General features: G+C 39.3%; 1 protein-coding gene across 14 annotated transcripts in view; it reads right to left on the bottom strand.

Annotated features, from left to right (window-relative positions):
- The window catches only part of anks1b (ankyrin repeat and sterile alpha motif domain containing 1B), an 823,124-nt gene that overhangs the window by 603,856 nt on the left and 199,291 nt on the right, over positions 1-19,977 (bottom strand). For all 14 annotated transcript variants that reach the window (XM_069908369.1, XM_069908373.1, XM_069908387.1 and 11 more), the window contains one exon: positions 10,055-10,135. In XM_069908369.1, the coding sequence (XP_069764470.1) occupies positions 10,055-10,135 (81 nt within the window). The remainder of the gene's footprint in view (positions 1-10,054; positions 10,136-19,977) is intronic.

Here is a 19,977-nt window from a genome sequence, read left to right as displayed (position 1 = left end):
ATACACGCTCTTGGACCTACAAGTCTGCGTTAACTATTGAGTGCCCATTTTTACACTAATTCTGCCTGAACCCATTTGATCAGCCCTAGATTCCCTTCAATTCCCACCCAGATTCAACCACTCATCTACACACTAGGAACAATTTACAATGAGCAATTCACCTACCAACTATTACATCTTTGTTAAGTAGGAGGAAACTGTTTTAAACAAAGGAAACCTATGCAACCAAAGGGAGAACATGCAAACTTCAGACATGCTGCATCACAAGTCAGGACGAGGTCATTGCAGCTGGGATGCAGCAGCTGTACTATCTGACAAAAAAAAATTGTAGTCTATTTTACTATATAACAATCTCATGTCTTTACAACATCCAATGCCCAGAAAATCTTCTTAGTTCTTCAAATCATCAAGAATTGTGTGGAATCTTCCACACAAACTCAGAGATATTTTTTTGGCTGTTTGAAATGATGCCCTTTTAATTGCAGCGAGTTAATCTGTTAAAAAAAATCACATAATTTGACTAATTCAATAACTTAGACTTGCACTTTTCACTTCTAAATATTTTATTTAATGAGCTGAGTAATTCAGGGAAGGGGTCCTGTATTTTCAAATAAATCTTTAAATTAATATATCAGGCAGACCTTTCATTAAAGTACTATAGCTTAGTTTAATATATTCCGATTCAGATTTCAGATTTATTGTCAGAGCACATACAACCCTGAGATTATTTTTCCTGTGGGTGAGAATTGCCACTTAATGGTAGTGCAAAAAAAAAATTGTACTCAACATACACGTAAACAAAGACAGTACAACTCCAATTATCCAAAATGGTTGGGACTGGGCATATTTTGGATAACTGATATTTTTGGATAACTGGTCATTTTTTAAAAACAGCCCAGTAGCAACAGCAAATCACTTGTAACAGTGTTTAAACAATAACCAACAAAAACGGAAGGCTTTTAATTCTCACCAAAAAAAAACAACATGAACAAAATAAGATAAATTTAACACCAAAAACTTGAAACTCTCCTCAGAGGTTTATCCAAAATCACAAATTTTTTTCAAACTGTGACATCAGTTCGGCTCCAAAACAATTTTGGATAACAGGATTTCTAATTGTTTCAGATATCCTCATTTATCTGAAAATTTTCAGAGGCGAAATGTCATTTCAGCTTTGAAATTCTTTTGGATGAATCAGTATTTCTGACTTTTGTGAAATCCTCAATTATCCGAAAAAATATTCAGAGCCAAACAGACATCAATCTGGCTCCAAAAAATTTTTGGATAACTGAGGATTTCAGATAATCAGAGTTGTACTGTAAAGAAATGTGTGCAACAGAGAGAGAATTAAAACAAAAAATCTAAGTACAAAAGTAAATGTCCTTAAATGAGTCCCTGATTGAGTTTATTGTTGGGGAATTTGATGGTGGAGAATAGCAGCTGTTTCTGAACCTGGCGGTGCGAGTCTAGTGGCACCTGTATCTCTTTTCAGATGGTAGCAGTGAGAACAGAGCACATGCTGGGTGATGTGGATCCTTGATGATCGCTGTTGCTCTCTGACAACAGCGTTCCCCATGGATGTTCTCAATTGTGGGGAGGGTCTTGGGCTGTGTCCATTACCTTTCGCAGGACTTTACACTCAAGGGTTTTGGTGTCCCTGTACAAGACCATGATGCAGCAGGTCAGCACATTTTCCACCAAACATCTTTAGAAATTTGCCTCAAACCTGAGGCAGTAGAGGTGATTTTCAGACAACAGAACTTGAAAACACTAAGTCAGGATCCAAAGTAGAGAACAGAAAGAACTGGCCAGGGATTAAATGCTTAACCAATCTATGACATTAGTACTGCTGCTCTTCATCATGTAAACTAAATTATTGACTTGATATTTCCAACATTTCTCATATGTGAATGGTTACCATATTTGAGGTGAGAGCAATACTCTTGCCAATCACTCTTGACACAATATCTTGTATTTTACTCACATAACACATGCCTGATGAAATACAAAAATCAATTATAGGTGTTTCTTTTGACCTAGGACAGTTAATATTCCAGATGGTTTCAAATATGAAAAGTTATTGTGTATCGTCTCCTCACAAAATACATGTGTTTTTCATTATGGCGGATTTCATTCCAGCTGCAGCCTCAATGACCTCTCTTCGACAACAATCATTCTACCATGGATGAACTATGTTCATGCGTGCTTGTCAAATCTCACAACTAATCCAGGCAACTAGTGCAGTTGATCTTATTAAGGATTTACTTATCCTGATGAAGTTATGTTTGCTACAATGGACTATGTCCAAAACATTAAAATGCACAATAAGAAGTTTTAAAATTATGATATTCAGAAAGATAATTTACCATTGTGTCGTATCATTAAAAAAGTCATAAAGTTAAACATTTAGCCGCAAAATATTGCAATAGAAAAGTGTTCAGACTTTGATTACATTTGGAGGCAGTTTAAAGGAAAAAGATCTCATAGCACATGTTGAAAATAGAGTAGAAACATGTTTTGTTACAACTCAGGGGGTAGCCAAGTAATTTCCAACAGATGAGGTAATCACAATTCCAGTGCTTTCAATATACTTAAATGAGACTTTATTTCTAGCATGTTGTAATTGTTTTTCTGCCTCCTCTCTTCTCACACCACTGCAGATATCTACGCACAATAAGAACAAGTTTAAAGTGATTCCTAATATCCATGTGAGCTGCTATAAAGGTCAAAAAGAGGGGTGCACAGAATATTTCAGACTGGCAGATTTTGTATTTTATCTTCACAGATTACTTATTTTCCTGGAATCTCCATAAAATGCAAAATGCCGACATAAATGTAGTCAACAAACCTTAATTCAGATACAAGCAGCAAGAAATAAGAATTGTCAAGTTAGTCAATAAAAAAAAAATCAACTTCACATAAATAGGACCATTATAGAAATTTGCATGCTCTCAGCATTTTCATGCCCTAGCATCTGTTGGATAGCTGCAGCTCCACTAATTAAAATCTGATTGAGGGTGCTATAATGAAAGCATTTATAGGCAAGCAGTGGCACTGATTCTATTAGAATCATGTACAAGGCATTTACCTCTTAAAATTGAAGCCCAGTTGCACTGACACAGCAATGTGAACCACATTTTAAGTAGGGTAAGGGTTTGGGTTTATGTTTGGATGGTGTTGGAGATTGAAATCTTCCTCTACTTAGATGGCCTCTTGGGACGCAGAGTGACGATACTTCACTGCATGTCTATAAATTCTAAGGTGATTGATAAGCCCAAAAGTTGAACCTGCTCACTTTACCAAAAATGGAGCAGGAGATGCCTTATGGGACAAGGTGAGTGGGTGCACTCCTACCAGCATTGATATTAGCACGACATGACATATGAACTCTAATCTGTCAGTGCCAAACCAAGTGCTCCTTCACATTGAAAGGTTATGAAATTCTCAGGAGTTACTGGGAATGCTGCCATTTTCGTAGGAGGCTTTGTATGTAGCCTTGAGTACCTTCCACTGCCTAAACATCTGTTTCTGGTGTCAGGCATGCAAATAATAATACAGCCTGTTCAACAGTGCTAACTGAGGGTGATGAAGAGCAATACATAAATGTGTCAAAGTATCTCAACAGGTCATGCAACATCGATAGAAAGTAAAATATAGCCAATATTCCAAGCCTGAGCTGTACATCAGGAATATGAGAAAAAAAAACATCTAGACGCATAAAAACAAGGGGGGAGGGGGAGGCAGAGTGACGAAGAAAGGAGGGAGATAGGGAATGGCCTAGCAGGTAATTGGGAGCGTAGAAGAGAAAAAAGCTGAGAAATGGTAGGGGAAGATGGCAGAGTTTTCAGGAGGCTAGCTCACTGCTAGGAGAAAGAAGGGAAGGGATGGGGGAGCTGAAGGATTAGTAGCTCATTGCTAAAGACTGCTCTAAGAGAGGACACTGAGATTGGTTCAACTAAATGTGTGCTGAAAGCTACACACGAGGAAGCCACCTCCAAGCCTTTCCCCTCACAAAATTTATTTGTGGCATAATAAATCCCTCATAAGAAGAAAGTCGCCAATTCCATTGTGTTAATCACTCAATTAGAGCAATATTAACATAGGTTAATAGTCCCAGGCAGTGAAAGCAAGGTTACAATGTCATCTCACAGTTGCTTCAGTACACAGTTTTATTGTGGTCAGATGGATGCAAATTCCAAACCTGATTTGTAAATCAGTCAGATTGCAGTTAACCATGGATATTCAACTTTGTGTTTGCACTCACCTTTAACTACAGAACACCTCGATTCAGATGACTGGAAAATTGCAATTCTTTCCATTTTTCCAGTCATTGTTGGTAATGATTCACCACAGGAAACCTTAGATGAAATGGCAGACCTCTACTGTTTACAGAGATTAATACAGTTAATCTTTTACAGAATAGTTGTCTTGATTATTCATTTCTGAAGAATGCAAAATATTCCTTTGTCTATTCACTGATACTATTTACTGATTTGGTTGCACTCATATTTCATTTTGGTCACATATTGGTCATTAAGTGGATATTGTTATCAACCAATAAAGTAACAAATCTTGATGGCGTTGATAAGTACATTGTTGAATAGATAAAGGGTCATATCTATGATGTGATCTCTATGTTATTTTCCTCTTCTGAGAAGTTGGGCATTTTGTTCAATATTTGAAAATTATGTATTAGAGACTACTATTTCAATTCAACCCTTAAACAGATTTATGGCTCCTCTGTAACTTTAGATTTGGCAGCAGGTTGACATTGCCACGAAACATATTTCTAATTAGCCAAGTTGGGACTTTTGGAGTGGCACGATGCCAGTTGATGAATCTATGAAAACATTCAGTAAGCTAGGCAGTTGAGAATGATTTGGGAAAGTTGTACCATATTCCTTAGAACATGTTAGATTTATATTAAAGTTAACACCAGCATCATTTCCAAGATTTAACTTTTGACATTTAATCATTTTATGATAATAGAAAAAAAATCCTGCTTCTGAATGGTTTCAGGAGTGGGAAACACAGATTCAAAAGCAATGACAGGGGTGGTGGAAGTGAATGCAACTTCAAATCTTGATTTGGTCATAAGACGAATATGGAAGTGCTTAATTATAAGGATCTTCTCATTTAATATATCCATCCAAAGGAATCCAATAGAGTTCACATGAGGCTCTTGGACTTCAAGGAACCCAAGAAATTTTCATTTCAATGAAACAACAGTCTTCATTTATCTGTATATGGAGTCAATTTGCAGGCTTTCTTTCAACTACCATGGTTTAGTTTGCTGTCATGTTCGGGCACTGCTTTCTCTTTGCTTCTTTTAGCTTGAAAATAATCTCCTCTCAGTGCCTCAAAGGCTGAAAAGTTTGCTTCTCTTTAATTCAAGTATTTGAAAGACAGAATGAGGCCATTGAGCATATTATGACTAAATAGCTAAAATGGTAACACGCATGGTTGCAGCAGCCATTCTGGCTCCAAAAAATGGTACAATCTCTCATTCTGACTATCTTGTCTACAATTGGAAAACACTGCTAAATATAAGGAACACTAAAAATTGTAGGTCTACCAAACGAGAGGACCAGATCATGAGGTACTGTGCAAGTATGACTTCATGAAGTTTTCATGAAGACTTCATGACAAGCTGAAGCCCACTACTGAAACTCTGGAGAGGGGTTGTCATAAACGGTGAGCAAGGAAGTGGAAGCACGCTAAGTGTGCCAGCATTTGTGTACGACTGACCGTGAATCTATCCAGGCCCATGCTCCCGACAATTTTACGTACAAATATACATTCTCTGGAAAATAACTAGATTACCTGCAGCTACATTTAAACGAGAGGGAAATGAAGAGCTGCTGCACTCTGGCAATAATTTACAATTACAGAAATGTGACGCCAGGACCACTCTGGGTTCAGCCATTCAGCTAGCAATAAGTTTGTTCTGATTTTTTTTTTAAGTGATTGCTGTATACTGGGTTTTTATGTGTGCACCATGGTCTGGAGAGACGTTGTTTCATCAGGTGTAGATGTACAATCAGATGAAAATAAGCTTGAACTATGCTATTCAATCTAACCTTTGGTTTGTAGCCACATGGATGCAAAATCAGATAACTTTTAAATTTAAGAGGTTCCTATCACTGTTCAATAAGGAAAAACTAAATTCTCCTCAGGTCTCTTCTTTTCATTCTACCAAATGCTTATAAAGTCTATTACAACTCAGTTATTAAGGTCTCTGATGAAGAAAGTAAATTTATAGTAAATGTATAGATGTTTCCCAAATTTCCAGTTTCCAAGAAAATAATAAATATTTCCAATCTTCCTTCATCATCAAAATTTCCAGCCTTTCCAATATCAGTATCAGCCATTGACTATCAAAGATATCAAGATCCTTAATACTTCCTCTTCTTACTTTTATCCCACGTGAAATTCACATTGTATTAGATTTCAGGTTTATTATTAGAGAACATACATGACATCACATACAACCCTGAGATTCTTTCTCTGTGGGTGAGGCAGAAGTACCACTTATTGGTAGTCCAAAAAAAAAACTGTATTCAACATACAGATGTAAACAAACTGACTGTACAATACAGAGAGGGGAAAAAAAATCAATAAATTGAAAAATTAAGAGTCCTTAAATGAGTCCCTGATTGAGTTTATTGTTTAGGAGTCTGAGGATTAATTGCTGTTCCTAAACTGGTGGTGTGAGTCTTGTGGCATCTATATCTTTTTCCTGATGGTAGCAGTGAGAACAGAGCATGTGCTGGGTGATGTGGATCTTTGATGATTGCTCTGCTTTCCGATGGCAGTGTTCCCTGTAGATGTTCTCAACGGTGGGGAGGGTTTTGCCTATGATGTCCTGGGCTGTGCCAACCACCTTTTGCAGGGTTTTATGCTCAGGGGTAATGGTGTCCCCATTCCAGACCATCAGGCAGCCTTAACCTTACCGAAATATCTTCATCACCCCTGATTTTTGCTTGAAAAAAAATCAGATGGTTCTATTTTAATTTTCTGGTACTTGGAAGCATACCCTTCTCAAACCCTTCAAAAACTCAAATGTCTTCAATCAATCTCAACGACCTCAATAAACACTTTGCACATCCCATTTAAATGGAGAAAATGCTCCATTGCTGAGAGCAAGTTTATCTCCTTCCATCTTTCTAACATTTTCCCTGTTCACAGGACCTGTACCTAAATCTGTTAATAAAACTTGCTGTTTTTCCCTCAGCTGAATGCCCTTTTTGATTGTCAAAGCAATTCAGCAGGTTTAGGCACGGGGTGTAAATCAGGATTCACAAAGTGATATCTGAGATTTCCGGTCAGCAAAGTTCCTTTTCCCCAAAAATAGGTTGTCATTTGTTGTGTGAATAAAATGCTTTCAAGTTATTTCTGCCAAAAGGACCAGATTGCCAATGCAGTTGCTGAGAGATTGCCAATATTTGCTTCAAACAAAAGGGAACTTTGCCACAATTCTGATCTCTTTATCAAAAAACTGTATAGTGGAACAGTTTTAGTCACTGCTTGATACACAATTCAAAGGCAGCTAAATATATTGAGATTTTTCTAAAGTAATACCAATTTTTCTTCTTTGGCTTGGCTTCGCAGACGAAGATTTATGGAGGGGTAAATGTCCACTTCAGCTGCAGGCTCGTTTGTGGCTGACGAGTCCGATGCGGGACAGGCAGACACGGTTGCAGCAGAAAATTGGTGGGTTGGGGTTGGGTGTTGGGTTTTTCCTCCTTTGTCTTTTGTCAGTGAGGTGGGCTCTGCGGTCTTCTTCAAAGGAGGTTGCTGCCCGCCGAACTGTGAGGCGCCAAGATGCACGGTTTGAGGCGAGATCAGCCCACTGGCGGTGGTCAATGTGGCAGGTACCGAGATTTCTTTAGGCAGTCCTTGTACCTCTTCTTTGGTGCACCTCTGACACGATGGCCAGTGGAGAGCTCGCCATATAACACGATCTTGGGAAGGCGATGGTCCTCCATTCTGGAGACGTGACCTACCCAGCGCAGTTGGATCTTCAACAGCGTGGTTTCGATGCTGTCGGCCTCTGCCATCTCGAGTACTTCGACGTTAGGGATGAAGTCGCTCCAATGAATGTTGAGGATGGATTACTGAGTTAAAATATACCTTAATTCCCAGGTGGCTGATGTAGCCACACTAGCAAAGTGGCACAAACATGAATCATCAATTCAGGTTCATATACTAATGGAAAAGCACCAAAGGAAAGCAGTAAACTTCCATGATCTTCATATGTACGATAAATATTTTAAAACTGGTGGATGTATTTCAGTTAGTCTGTAATTTAGAACTATGCATTCACAGATTATGGAAATTCTTGGAGTTGAGTAAAAGAGTCAAGGCATGCAGATAAAGGCTGGTTCATGCAGTGTGTGAAATGTTGCTAAATTCTCAGTGCTGCATCCAATTTTGTTCTGCAGCCTAGTTGGGTGACCATAACTACGTGCCTCTCTTCCCCCAGATACTCTATAATGACACATATCTACAGAGTACAAATTACCCTAGTCATTGATCCCTTACCTCGACCTGTTGAGACATGTGGAATGCTGGATGATTATTCCACAGATACCCCAGAGATCAACAGAAAACAATACTTTTGGTATACCATAAATCAACACTGATGAGATAATAGAGCATCTTAAAATGAAGGTCTGCGATAATTTGGATACCACTAAGGTGACATCTGCAAATTATCTTGGCTGTACCTTACTACTGACAAATTACACTTTTGTCAAACCAGTCACATGGACATCATAAAAGAATCCTCTTTGGTCCAGGTTGGAAATCGTTAAACAGTTCATTTACTTGAAATGAATGTTACATTTTAGCTTAAACATTGAAAAAAAATATTGCAATTGCCTCAAAATTAAACTGAGCTACAAATTTGGAAAATAAACCTAACAGGATGCAAGAGTCGGGCTCAAGTAAAACATTTATTTTTGATGTACTTTTTTGAAGCTTTATATAGGAATGTTTACCTACTTGAGGTCTTAAAATTAAATTGGACTCATTGGTTTAAAATACAAATAATTCACCGGCGATCCGATTTCCCAGGGAACAATAAAAATCCCAATCTTATTTTTATCCCACAAATGAAATACATTTGAATGTAACTGTGTCAATTATATTAGAATGAATAATTAAATTGACATTTGTCCCCAAAAAAATCTCATTTACCCAGAAATCTGGATATAGAAGATAAAAAGTCATTTTCTGTAATTTCATATTCCTAGTTTTCAGAAAGATTACACCAAGTCAAGTCATTTTTATATATTCCCCATCATCTCAATTTTTATCTCTTCTACCCTCCCTCCTTGATCTTTTAGATGTTATTAGCCTGTGCTCCTTCCCCTGCCCTTTCCTCCCTTTGCTCCTCTCCTCCTACTCTCCGCCTAACTTTTTATTCAAGAGTCTGCCTTTTTTTTCTACTACCACAACAAAGGACTCTGTCATGAAACATTGGTTACCCTTTACTTCCAATGGGTGCTGCAATGACCTCAGTTTCTCCAGCACTTTTGTGCATTACATGACAAGCAGAAATCTCATTTTAAATAATCCTCTGGATATGTCCTTCATGATCTGCCATTTTAATGCTACTGTATTGTCATTCACTAAATAAGTCCAGCAGCACATTTCAGTGATGTTTATAAATTAAGCCAATCATTTGGGCTGACACTGTTAATAAACTAATCATATACAATGTTTCAACTTTGGAATTATCATTGCCGTGGTCTTCTGTTTTCTCCTTTGATCTCAATACAACAGTTCCCTTAAAAAATAATACACATATTGGAGATTTTTGACTATTTCATTAAAAATATGTTATTAACTCAAGAATGCACTCAGGCACATTGACAAAGAACAGGTGCACATTTTCTCGATGGTGATGTACAGTATGTTCTATATTGTCCATGCAGTCGTTTGGGAGGACCCACCTTATATCTTAAGAGGAGGAAATTCACAAGAATGGTCCAGTGTCTTTATTTAAGCCTATGACTGTCATTTTGAAAAGTCCATTTCCAACACTTACTTGTGTCCATTCAAAGCAGCGTGATGTAAGGCTGTGTAACCAGAAGTATCTGTACAGTTTACGTTGGGTCCCCGCCAAATGCTGAAAGGAAATACAAATATAAAAGCTGAACTTTCTGATGAAATCACATAACAATCATTTATTAAATTTAATAACACATAAAAACAATATGCTAAAATACTGAGCTCATGAAATATGTTTAAATCAAACTGAAGAAGCATTAATTGGCAGCTAATTACATTGTACAGGGTTACCAGAGTGACTAAATCTGTAAAAAAAAATTACTTGATACATATTATGTTCCATCATGTTTTAGCATTAACAACTCACATCAATTTTATCTGCTCAACTGTGCCAGATCATATGATAATTTCTCCAGGGCATCATTTTCCACTGCAAACTCCAAAATTCAAATTCCACTTGGCCTCTAAACCCATTCCCAATGTGAAATATAAAAATGTTTTTCAGCTCTTATGAAATCAATACAAATTTAACAACCAAATGTTGAAAGTTAATATTGGGTAAGGTTGCTCTTTCTGTGTATTTTTTTTTCTTTAATTTGCTGATATACATGAATTTGTTTCATACCGGGAATGTTTCACTGGAACATTAATCTTTTGTTCTTGAACCACCCAACTTGTTTCCATGTCTCTGCCTCTGGAAACAGTCACATGGGACAATGACATGATAGCATTTCTACATCACTTTCTATTATTAAAAAAAACAGCTGCTGCGGTATACGCTACTTTAGACAGCAATCTTTTTCAAATATTTTTACAATCCGTCTCAAATTATTAAAAAAATAACAATTGTTATATCTAACCTTTTTTGGAATTCAGTTCAGCAGCCATTTGAAGCATTTTCGAAAAAATCAAGTTTTTAATGATTTTCTAAACTTGTTACTGATCAAGTCGATGAATGGACAAGAGCAAAACTTTTCTAATGGCTCAGTAATTGCTACATATCAAGACTGAGCCTAATCACGAGGATGTTCAAAGATTCAGTTGTTTGTTTTAATTGAGTTATTTGTTCTCAGTTAAAGTGACCAAAAATAGGGTGCCAATATTAGAACCTCCTGCATCCAAGGTACAGAGTCCTTTAATTATCACATTGCACCCACCAGTTTCTATGTTCAATGGATCATTCTCCCTCATTTCTGCCACTTGCCTCTACCTGAAATTGGAAGATTAAATTTTCATACCATTGGGCTGTGGACTGCCCAAGCTGAATAAGAGGTGTTGATCCTCCAGAGGGTTCACTAGCAGTGGAGAAGGTCAAGGATGGACATGTTGGTATGGGTAGGGGAGTTGAAATGGCATGCAATCAGGTGCTCAGGATAGCCTCTGTGCACAAAGCAAAGATGCTGCGTGAAAAATGGTCCCAAGTTTGCGGTTGGTCTCACCAATGTAGAGGAGACCTAATCTGGAACACCAAAGGCAACAGATGAAGTTGGAGGAAGTGCGTGTGAATCTTGGAAGGGTTATTTGGGTCCCTAGGTTGTGGTGAGGGATGGTCCTGTAGTTTCAGGGAAATGTACTTGGAATCATGAAGAGATGAGTGAGGAGAAATGACTGGACAAAGGAGTCACGGCAGATTGTGAATGGGGTCTGATTTTTTGGTGTTAGAAATTATGATGGAAAAATAGTTATTTTCAACAACAGAAAATCTATAAAAGGACAACAACATTGGTCACAAACTAAGGACTGCAACAATTTGGCAATTAATTTCTGGGTCAATGCAAAGAAATAATTTCCAAGTCATCTGAAGTTTATGAAATTAGCTCATTGCTTCCAGAGAATTTATTTTTAGACAAACAGCACGGTAATAAGCCCTTTCGGCCCAAAAGCTCATGCTGTCCAATTATACGCAATTGACCTCCACCCCCAGTATGGTTAGTACATTTGGATGAAATGTACCTGGAGGAAACTTATGCAGACACAGGGAGAACAAACAAATTCCCTACAGACAGCTCCGGATTTGAATTCCAGTTTCTGGCATGGTAACAGCTCTGTGCTAGCCCTTATGGTAACCGTGATGCACCATACTAACTGTACCTAAACCATCCATGTATTAGTTAGTAAGTTTTATTTGCTCACATATGAACACTAAATAATAAATTTTAGTCAGAAAGTGACCGGAAATAGGGGGGAGGGTTTAAGGAAAGAAATAAAAGGCAAACCAGGAATTATCAGTCACTTTACAAGACAGAAGACTATTTAGAAGACAATATAACACTTTTTATTCAAGACCACTTAGCCAAAAGTCCAGCAGAAGGAAGAAAATATTTTAAATTGTCAATGCATACCTGTTCCTCAAAACAAGACCTCAGTGACAGATTCTCAATTCACTGTTCCACATTTCTTATACTGAGTGCCTTGACAAAGCAATAGAAATTCACCTGGTGTATTGAGTCTGTCAGTGAAACATTTCAACAAAATCGCTTAGCATTCACTGCAGCACCAGTGTGCAATTCCAGTCAACTCCAGACTCCCATCAATCAACAAAAAAATGCCTATGTTCTGTGCATTTAGATGAAAATAGAAAGGATTCGATAATTCTGCAGTTTAACTTGATCACCCCATTAGCCACATGAAACTCCATTCCTGAAGCTGGTTTCTCACTTCAGTTGAGAATAATGTAGAATAATATATAGAACAGGCTCAGCTGTGCTGATAACTTCAATTTATTACATTGAGATTGGAGGCTGTTATACACCATGATTTAATTTGGATTAGAGAAAAATACCTCGTTTGTAGATAATCAAGAAATTCTGCAGATGTTTCTCAGTTTCTATACTCCTACTTGCATCCACCGATTATCTCTTACCTGTCAGCCTGTGGTCCTACCCCTTCATCTCCATTTCCAGCCCCCTACCTTTTTATTCATGCATCTGCCTAATGTTCAACATTCCTAATAAAGAGCCCAGGCCCAAAACGCTGACCGCCTTTTACTTCCTATGGACACTGCCTGACCTGCTAATTTGCTCCAACAATTTTGTGCAAGGCCTCAGTGATACTTCATGCTAGATTAGGATTGTGGTTTGACCTCAACCACAATGTGTATTACTGATAATTATTTTTTTAATGACAGAACATGATTGACAAGGTTTTGATTGACAGGGCATCAAGGGTTGCAGGGAAAAGGCTGGATCAGATCATGATTAGAATGGCAGAGTAGACTCGATGGGCCAATGGGCCTACTTCTGCTCCTATATTGTGTGAACATATTATTCAATGCTATAGTAAATGGGAGTGTCGACTGTATTGTGGTTCTTAATTCTCAACCCTACAAACTTGACCGAAGCTTGGTATGTGCATGGAAGGTGAGAATAGAAAGAAAAGGCGGATGAGCTAAGAGAAATAAGACATGAACTAAACTGTCCCAAACAAGGGTGGTACTGCAACCAGAATTCCAAACTAGTCTTTGTCAAGTATCCCAGAAAAGGAAGAAAATCTTTTTTTTTGGAAAATAAAGATGACCACATCAAAGTCTGAAACCCAATTTGAGATTCTACAGGTTAACTCTGTGGAGGAGGTCTACTGACAGTTATGAGAACCGACAGAACAACCTTCATGTCTGATCCTCATGGATGTTCTTTCCAACTTACTCATGGATGTGGGAATCATTATACTCCATCACATTTTCACGTGTCTCACAGATGATGAAATGTCTGATCTTCATGTCTGATCCTTAATGGACGTTCTTTCCAACTTACTCATGGATGTGGGAATCATTATACTCCATCACATTTTCACGTGTCTCAAAGATGATGAAATGTCTGATCTTCATGTCTGATCCTCATGGATGTTCTTTCCAACTTACTCATGGATGTGGGAATCATTATACTCCATCACATTTTCACGTGTCTCACAGATGATGAAATGTCTGATCTTCATGCCTGATCCTCATGGATGTTCTTTCCAACTTACTCATGGATGTGGGAATCATTATACTCCATCACATTTTCACGTGTCTCACAGATGATGAAACGTCTGATCTTCATGTCTGATCCTCATAGATGTTTTTTCCAACTTACTCATGGATGTGGGAATCATTATACTCCATCACATTTTCACGTGTCTCACAGATGATTAAATGCATTACAACATTCAGGAGGTGAGTTTGATATTGTTTGGTCTCATCAGTGAAGTTTCTCATCATTGGTGATCCTCAGCATGTTGACAGTAGGAAGTTCAGTGGTAGCAATCCCAAAAAATATCAGGAGGAAATGTCTGAGTTTTTTCTTGTAAAAACTATTTATCTTCCAGATGTTATTAAGTATGTTTGTTATTTTCCACTTTGCAATCTAAGCTTTACCATTGTCTGGGTCTTGCTGCATGTGGTCGTAGAATTTTATCCAAGGAGTTGTTAATGTCCCAACATCTCACTGAGCAGTCCATCATTCCCATAGGGTTCAAGACAGCGACTATCATCCCAGTACTCAAGAGGGCAACAATAACATGCCTCAATGATCACCACCCTGTGGCTCTGACCTCCATCATTATGGAATCTTCAAGCATCTGGTGAGGGAACACATCAAAGCACAAAACATAGAGATGAAATCGTTCCACAAATGATGCTATGGCCTTACCTCTGTCCTGACCCACCGACACCTCATACACCAGTCTGTTGTTCATTGACTTCAGCTCGGAGTTTCAAACGACCATTCCCCAGAAGCTGGTGGAGAAGCGCTCTTCACTGGGACTCAACACCCCTCTCTGTAACTGGATTTGAGACTTCCTAATGCCTGTCCGGTTGGTAGCAGAACGTCAAGAACTGACACGTTGAATACTGGTGCACCTCAGGGCTGTGTGCTCAGCCCACTCCTGTTCACGCTACTGAGCCACAGGATCCAGATCCAACTGTATCATCAAGGTTGCAAATAACAACAGTAAATGGCCTCATCAGTAACAATGATGAGTTGCACTACAGAGAAGAGGTGTAAAATCTTCTAATATGGTACAAGAGTTACAACCTGAGTCTCAACGTGAACAAGATGAAGGAGATGATTGTGTAATTCAGAAAGACCAGGAATGACTGTCCTCCACTACACATCAACAATTCTGTAGTGGAAAGAGTGGAGAGCAACAGGTTCATTGGAGCTCACTTAACTAGTGACCTATCATAAACGCACAACATCATCTCATTTGTCAGGAAGGCGCAACAGTGACTGCATTTCCTGAGAAGACTGAAGCGGGCAAGACTACCAGCCACCATCAAGACAACCTTCATTAGAAGTTCAATTGAGAGTGTCCTGACTTGCTGCACAACAGTGTGGTATGGTTGCTGATCGGAAGTCAATCCACAGGACCAATAGAGTAGGAGAGACTGGAGTGTCCCTTCCCCCATCGGCGTGACCTATTGGGATCGCTGTCTGAAGAGGATGTGCAAAATCATTGAGGAACCCTTGCATCCTGCACACAGTATCTTCCAACTGTTCCCATCAGAAACGAGATACAGGAGTGTCAGAGGAACAGCTTCTTCCCACAGGCAGTGAGAACGCTGAATGACCAATGAAACTGCTCACACTAACCATCCATATTATGAAACAACACTTAATTACTTATTTGTATTTATGAATACTTCATATGTATTGTTTGACTGCATGTGTGCTATGTCTGGTTTTGCACCGAGGACCAGAGAATGCTGTTTTGTCAGATTTCACTGCCTTATTTCCCTCCCCTCCACGTTCAGCATTTCATCGGGATTGCTCCTTTCATTATTTCCATGTCTGTTCTTCCATTTCCCCCTCATATGTCCTTGACTTGTGCAGTCACGAGGTAAAACACCTTTCCTTTTACCTTTTCCTTTCCCACTATCCAGAGACCCAATAATTCCGATGCAACGATTCTCTTGCACTTCTTTCAATCCAATGCCATGTATTTGGTGCTCACATAAAACATAACATTGTTGAGAGCCATGCAAATAAATTTTAAAAAAACATTTGGTATACAGAATTGACAAGAGAACAAGTAATCACAACTGCCAACCCTCCTAGGAAGTGTGTAAACTTACCAGGCATGCAGTACCCAGTAAGCCATTCACAGTGGACCATGATTTACCTGCTTCATCTGGACCTCTTGGACCTAAGGGAGGGCCCCCACCTCCCTTAGTTATGTCTTGAGTGATGTATTACGTACTCGCAGGGCATTGAAATCGTAGCGAGAATAAAGCACATACACACTCAATGTATAAAAGACCGTGCTAAAATCGGACTGTTCAAACTTGGGACAAACCCACAGTTCAGCTTGCCATTATTCCCTAAACAATAGAGTATAACAAGTATTTACATAGCATTACATTGCATTAGGTATTATAAGTAATCTTGAGATGACTCAAAGCACAAGCACGCGCTGACAGCTCCGCCGGCCACTCACCGACAGCTCCGCCAGCCACCCTGTGAAATATTACTGTGCAGTTGTATTTCACAGAGTGGCCGGTGGAGCTGTCAGCGCGTACCCGTGCTTTAAATCATCTCAAGAATACTTATAATACTACCAGACTGATGCACGCAGGCAGCCACTAATATGATACCTGGTCGAGCTGGTTGAGCATTCACTCCGCCAGAGAGCGATTAACAAGTTAATTCATCCAGGCTCTGATACTACACCCCGCCAAGAATCAGAGCTCAGTTGATTTTTACTCACCCTGTCCATTTAGAACCTTTCACACCACCAGACTCGCTAAATTGGCCAGTTCAACCCACTTTATTTGGCTGTGTGAAAGGGGCTAAAGACACCATAGGAAAAATAAATGAACATGAAAGTGAAATGAAATAATTGAAAGAATTGTGAAAAAGAGTAAAATAAATCACAAGAAATGAGGAGGTGAGGTTTATATATGTTAAGGTATAAAGAGATTTGCAGTTAATGCTGTAGCTCCACACATTTATTTTATTCATTTTAAATTGGGAAGGCAGTGGTTACCAAAAAAAATTAAATTAGGTAACATTTTGACTTCTAAAGTATTTTCATCACTGTTGTTTTAGCATTGCACATACCGCTGCGAGTGAATTACAACTTGCATTCAATTATGCTGAGGAACCTTAAATTAACGCAATGTACAAATTTATAGCTGATTAAAGTAATGCAACATACTGTATAATGCCTTTTGCAAGAGCATCTGAAAGCCATTGACTGATGACCCTTATTAAAGTCGCCCTTGGGAACCAGGGAAAGCCTCATTAGAAAACATGCTATCACTGCAATTCGATAATTCATTATTGACGCTCCAACATCAGCAACATTCAGACTCTAATTCAACAATGACTGGTTTTTTTTGCATGCATATTCAAGATTTAAAGGAGAACTGGTGGCAAGAATTCAAAAGAAATTGTTGATTTGCTCTTCTGACAAAACAATAGCCTCCACTTTGAAATAATGACGGGAAATTTTACATCCACATTTGTCCAGATTTAATTCCTCCTGAGAATTAAATTCCAACTTTTCAATACTCTCTCGGTACTGCAATGCAGTGTCAACCTAAGTTTTGGTGAACAAGTTACTGGGGCACACAGTCATAGCTATCAAAGCCATAGCTGACAAAATTGGAGGGACAGAAGAGAACAGTTATTTAAAAGTTTCTTTCACTCAATTCCTCAAAAATGCATGTCTTTCCTCTGTTTGAAACCCTGAACCCTGAACCATGAACAAAGTGGGATCTGTGGCAGACAGAGAATCCATATCAATTCCTATTCAACTATTCTTTTCCTTGGAATTAAAATTCAGGTTACCCCCACATCCATTTATTAAAATATTAATCAATTCACAAGAAATCAGGAAATACAAAACTTGCATCCATTAATTCTGTTTCTTCCAGTTTTCGTTTATGGACTCCACTGCAAGTATCCTTCATTCACAAAGCTAGTCTCCCAAAATTCCAACTAATTTTGGGATCCTTCTCTTTCCCAGTTGTTTTCTATGATTTGGCTTGATCACATCAGGTCAAGGATACATCAGGTTTCTTAAACTATATTCATTTTTATAATCTTCAATTTTTTCTCTACACAATTTGTTTCTAGGATCTAGGAAAACAACATTTACAAGCTTCAGAGAGACACAAGAAACTGCAGATGCAGTAATCTTTCAAATTCAAGGCATTGTCTCATGCAACAAGATGCAGTGATAGAGGTTGTTTTACAAGCCTCACAGATTGCAGCCTGTCAAATAGAAAGGCATAGACCCAATTGCAGAAAGGGGTGCTGAGACCAAGGACATATAACTTGGGATATATATGCAGTTTGTTTAGTACTGTTGCATTAATAGTGGAGGTGTAGAATATGAAGCAAGAAGCAAACTGCTGAAAAATACACAGCATCTGTGGAGGTAAAAACCAGTATAAAGAAGGGGAGGGGTGGATCCATGTGTGGAGGAGCAGAAGGAGCCTCGTAGGGGAGGGAGTACTGGATTGTGACAAAGGCACAAGTGGAGACCACAAAGGGCCACAAATTACAGAATCTGAGAAGGATAGTTGATGAGTGAAATTAGTGAAAGGCAAGGACGTTGGGCAGACGGGAACAGTAGAGGGAGAGGATAGGGGAACCAGTGGGTGGAGTGTGTGGGTGAAAGGCAGATAGAGCAGGTGGGGCTGGGGAAAGAAAGTGCAACAGGTGGCTGTGTGTGAGGTGGGTTTGAATGAGAACTGGGTGGATCAGAGGAAAAAAGGAACCAGGATCTGGGGTGAGGTCCTAATCAACAGTACAATCTCCTGAAGAATGGACTGAGATTCTTCAGCCAATTCCCTTTATTTGTTACTGTGATTAATGTGTTATGATTAATCCTTAGTTTAATGTTATATTTTATTTAGATATAGTTTAATAAGTTAGTTTTTGGATGGTTACAGTGGTTCAATCTTCTTCAGCATGATGCTGAACCAAGCCATGAAAGACCTAAACAATGAAGATGCTGTTTACATCCGGTACCGCACGGATGGCAGTCTCTTCAATCTGAGGCGCCTGCAAGCTCACACCAAGACACAAGAGAAACTTGTCCGTGAACTACTCTTTGCAGACGATGCCGCTTTAATTGCCCATTCAGAGCCAGCTCTTCAGCGCTTGACGTCCTGTTTTGCGGAAACTGCCAAAATGTTTGGCCTGGAAGTCAGCCTGAAGAAAACTGAGGTCCTCCATCAGCCAGCTCCCCACCATGACTACCAGACCCCCAAATCTCCATCGGGCACACAAAATTCAAAACGGTCAACCAGTTTACCTATCTCGGCTGCACCATTTCATCAGATGCAAGGATCGACAACGAGATAGACAACAGACTCGCCAAGGCAAATAGCGCCTTTGGAAGACTACACAAAAGAGTCTGGAAAAGCAACCAACTGAAAAACCTCACAAAGATAAGCGTATACAGAGCCGTTGTCATACCCACACTCCTGTTCGGCTCCGAATCATGGGTCCTCTACTGGCATCACCTACGGCTCCTAGAACGCTTCCACCAGCATTGTCTCCGCTCCATCCTCAACATTCATTGGAGTGCCTTCATCCCTAACTCGAAGTACTCGAGATGGCAGAGACCGACAGCATCGAGTCCACGCTGCTGAAGATCCAGCTGCGCTGGGTGGGTCACGTCTCCAGAATGGAGGACCATTGCCTTCCCAAGATCGTGTTATATGGCGAGCTCTCCACTGGCCACCATGACAGAGGTGCACCAAAGAAGAGGTACAAGGACTGCCTAAAGAAATCTCTTGGTGCCTGCCACATTGACCACCGCCAGTGGGCTGATCTCGCCTCAAACCGTGCATCTTGGCGCCTCACAGTTTGGCGGGCAGCAACCTCCTTTGAAGAAGACCGCAGAGCCCACCTCACTGACAAAAGGCAAAGGAGGAAAAACCCAACACCCAACCCCAACCAACCAATTTTCCCCTGCAACCACTGCAACCGTGTCTGCCTGTCCCGCATCAGACTTGTCAGCCACAAA

This window comes from Narcine bancroftii, chromosome 13, assembly GCF_036971445.1.
Source record: "Narcine bancroftii isolate sNarBan1 chromosome 13, sNarBan1.hap1, whole genome shotgun sequence".
NCBI classification, from domain to species: domain Eukaryota; kingdom Metazoa; phylum Chordata; class Chondrichthyes; order Torpediniformes; family Narcinidae; genus Narcine; species Narcine bancroftii.
The sequence above is the reverse complement of the archived record's forward strand: the minus strand, read 5'-3'. Positions and strand labels throughout refer to the sequence as shown.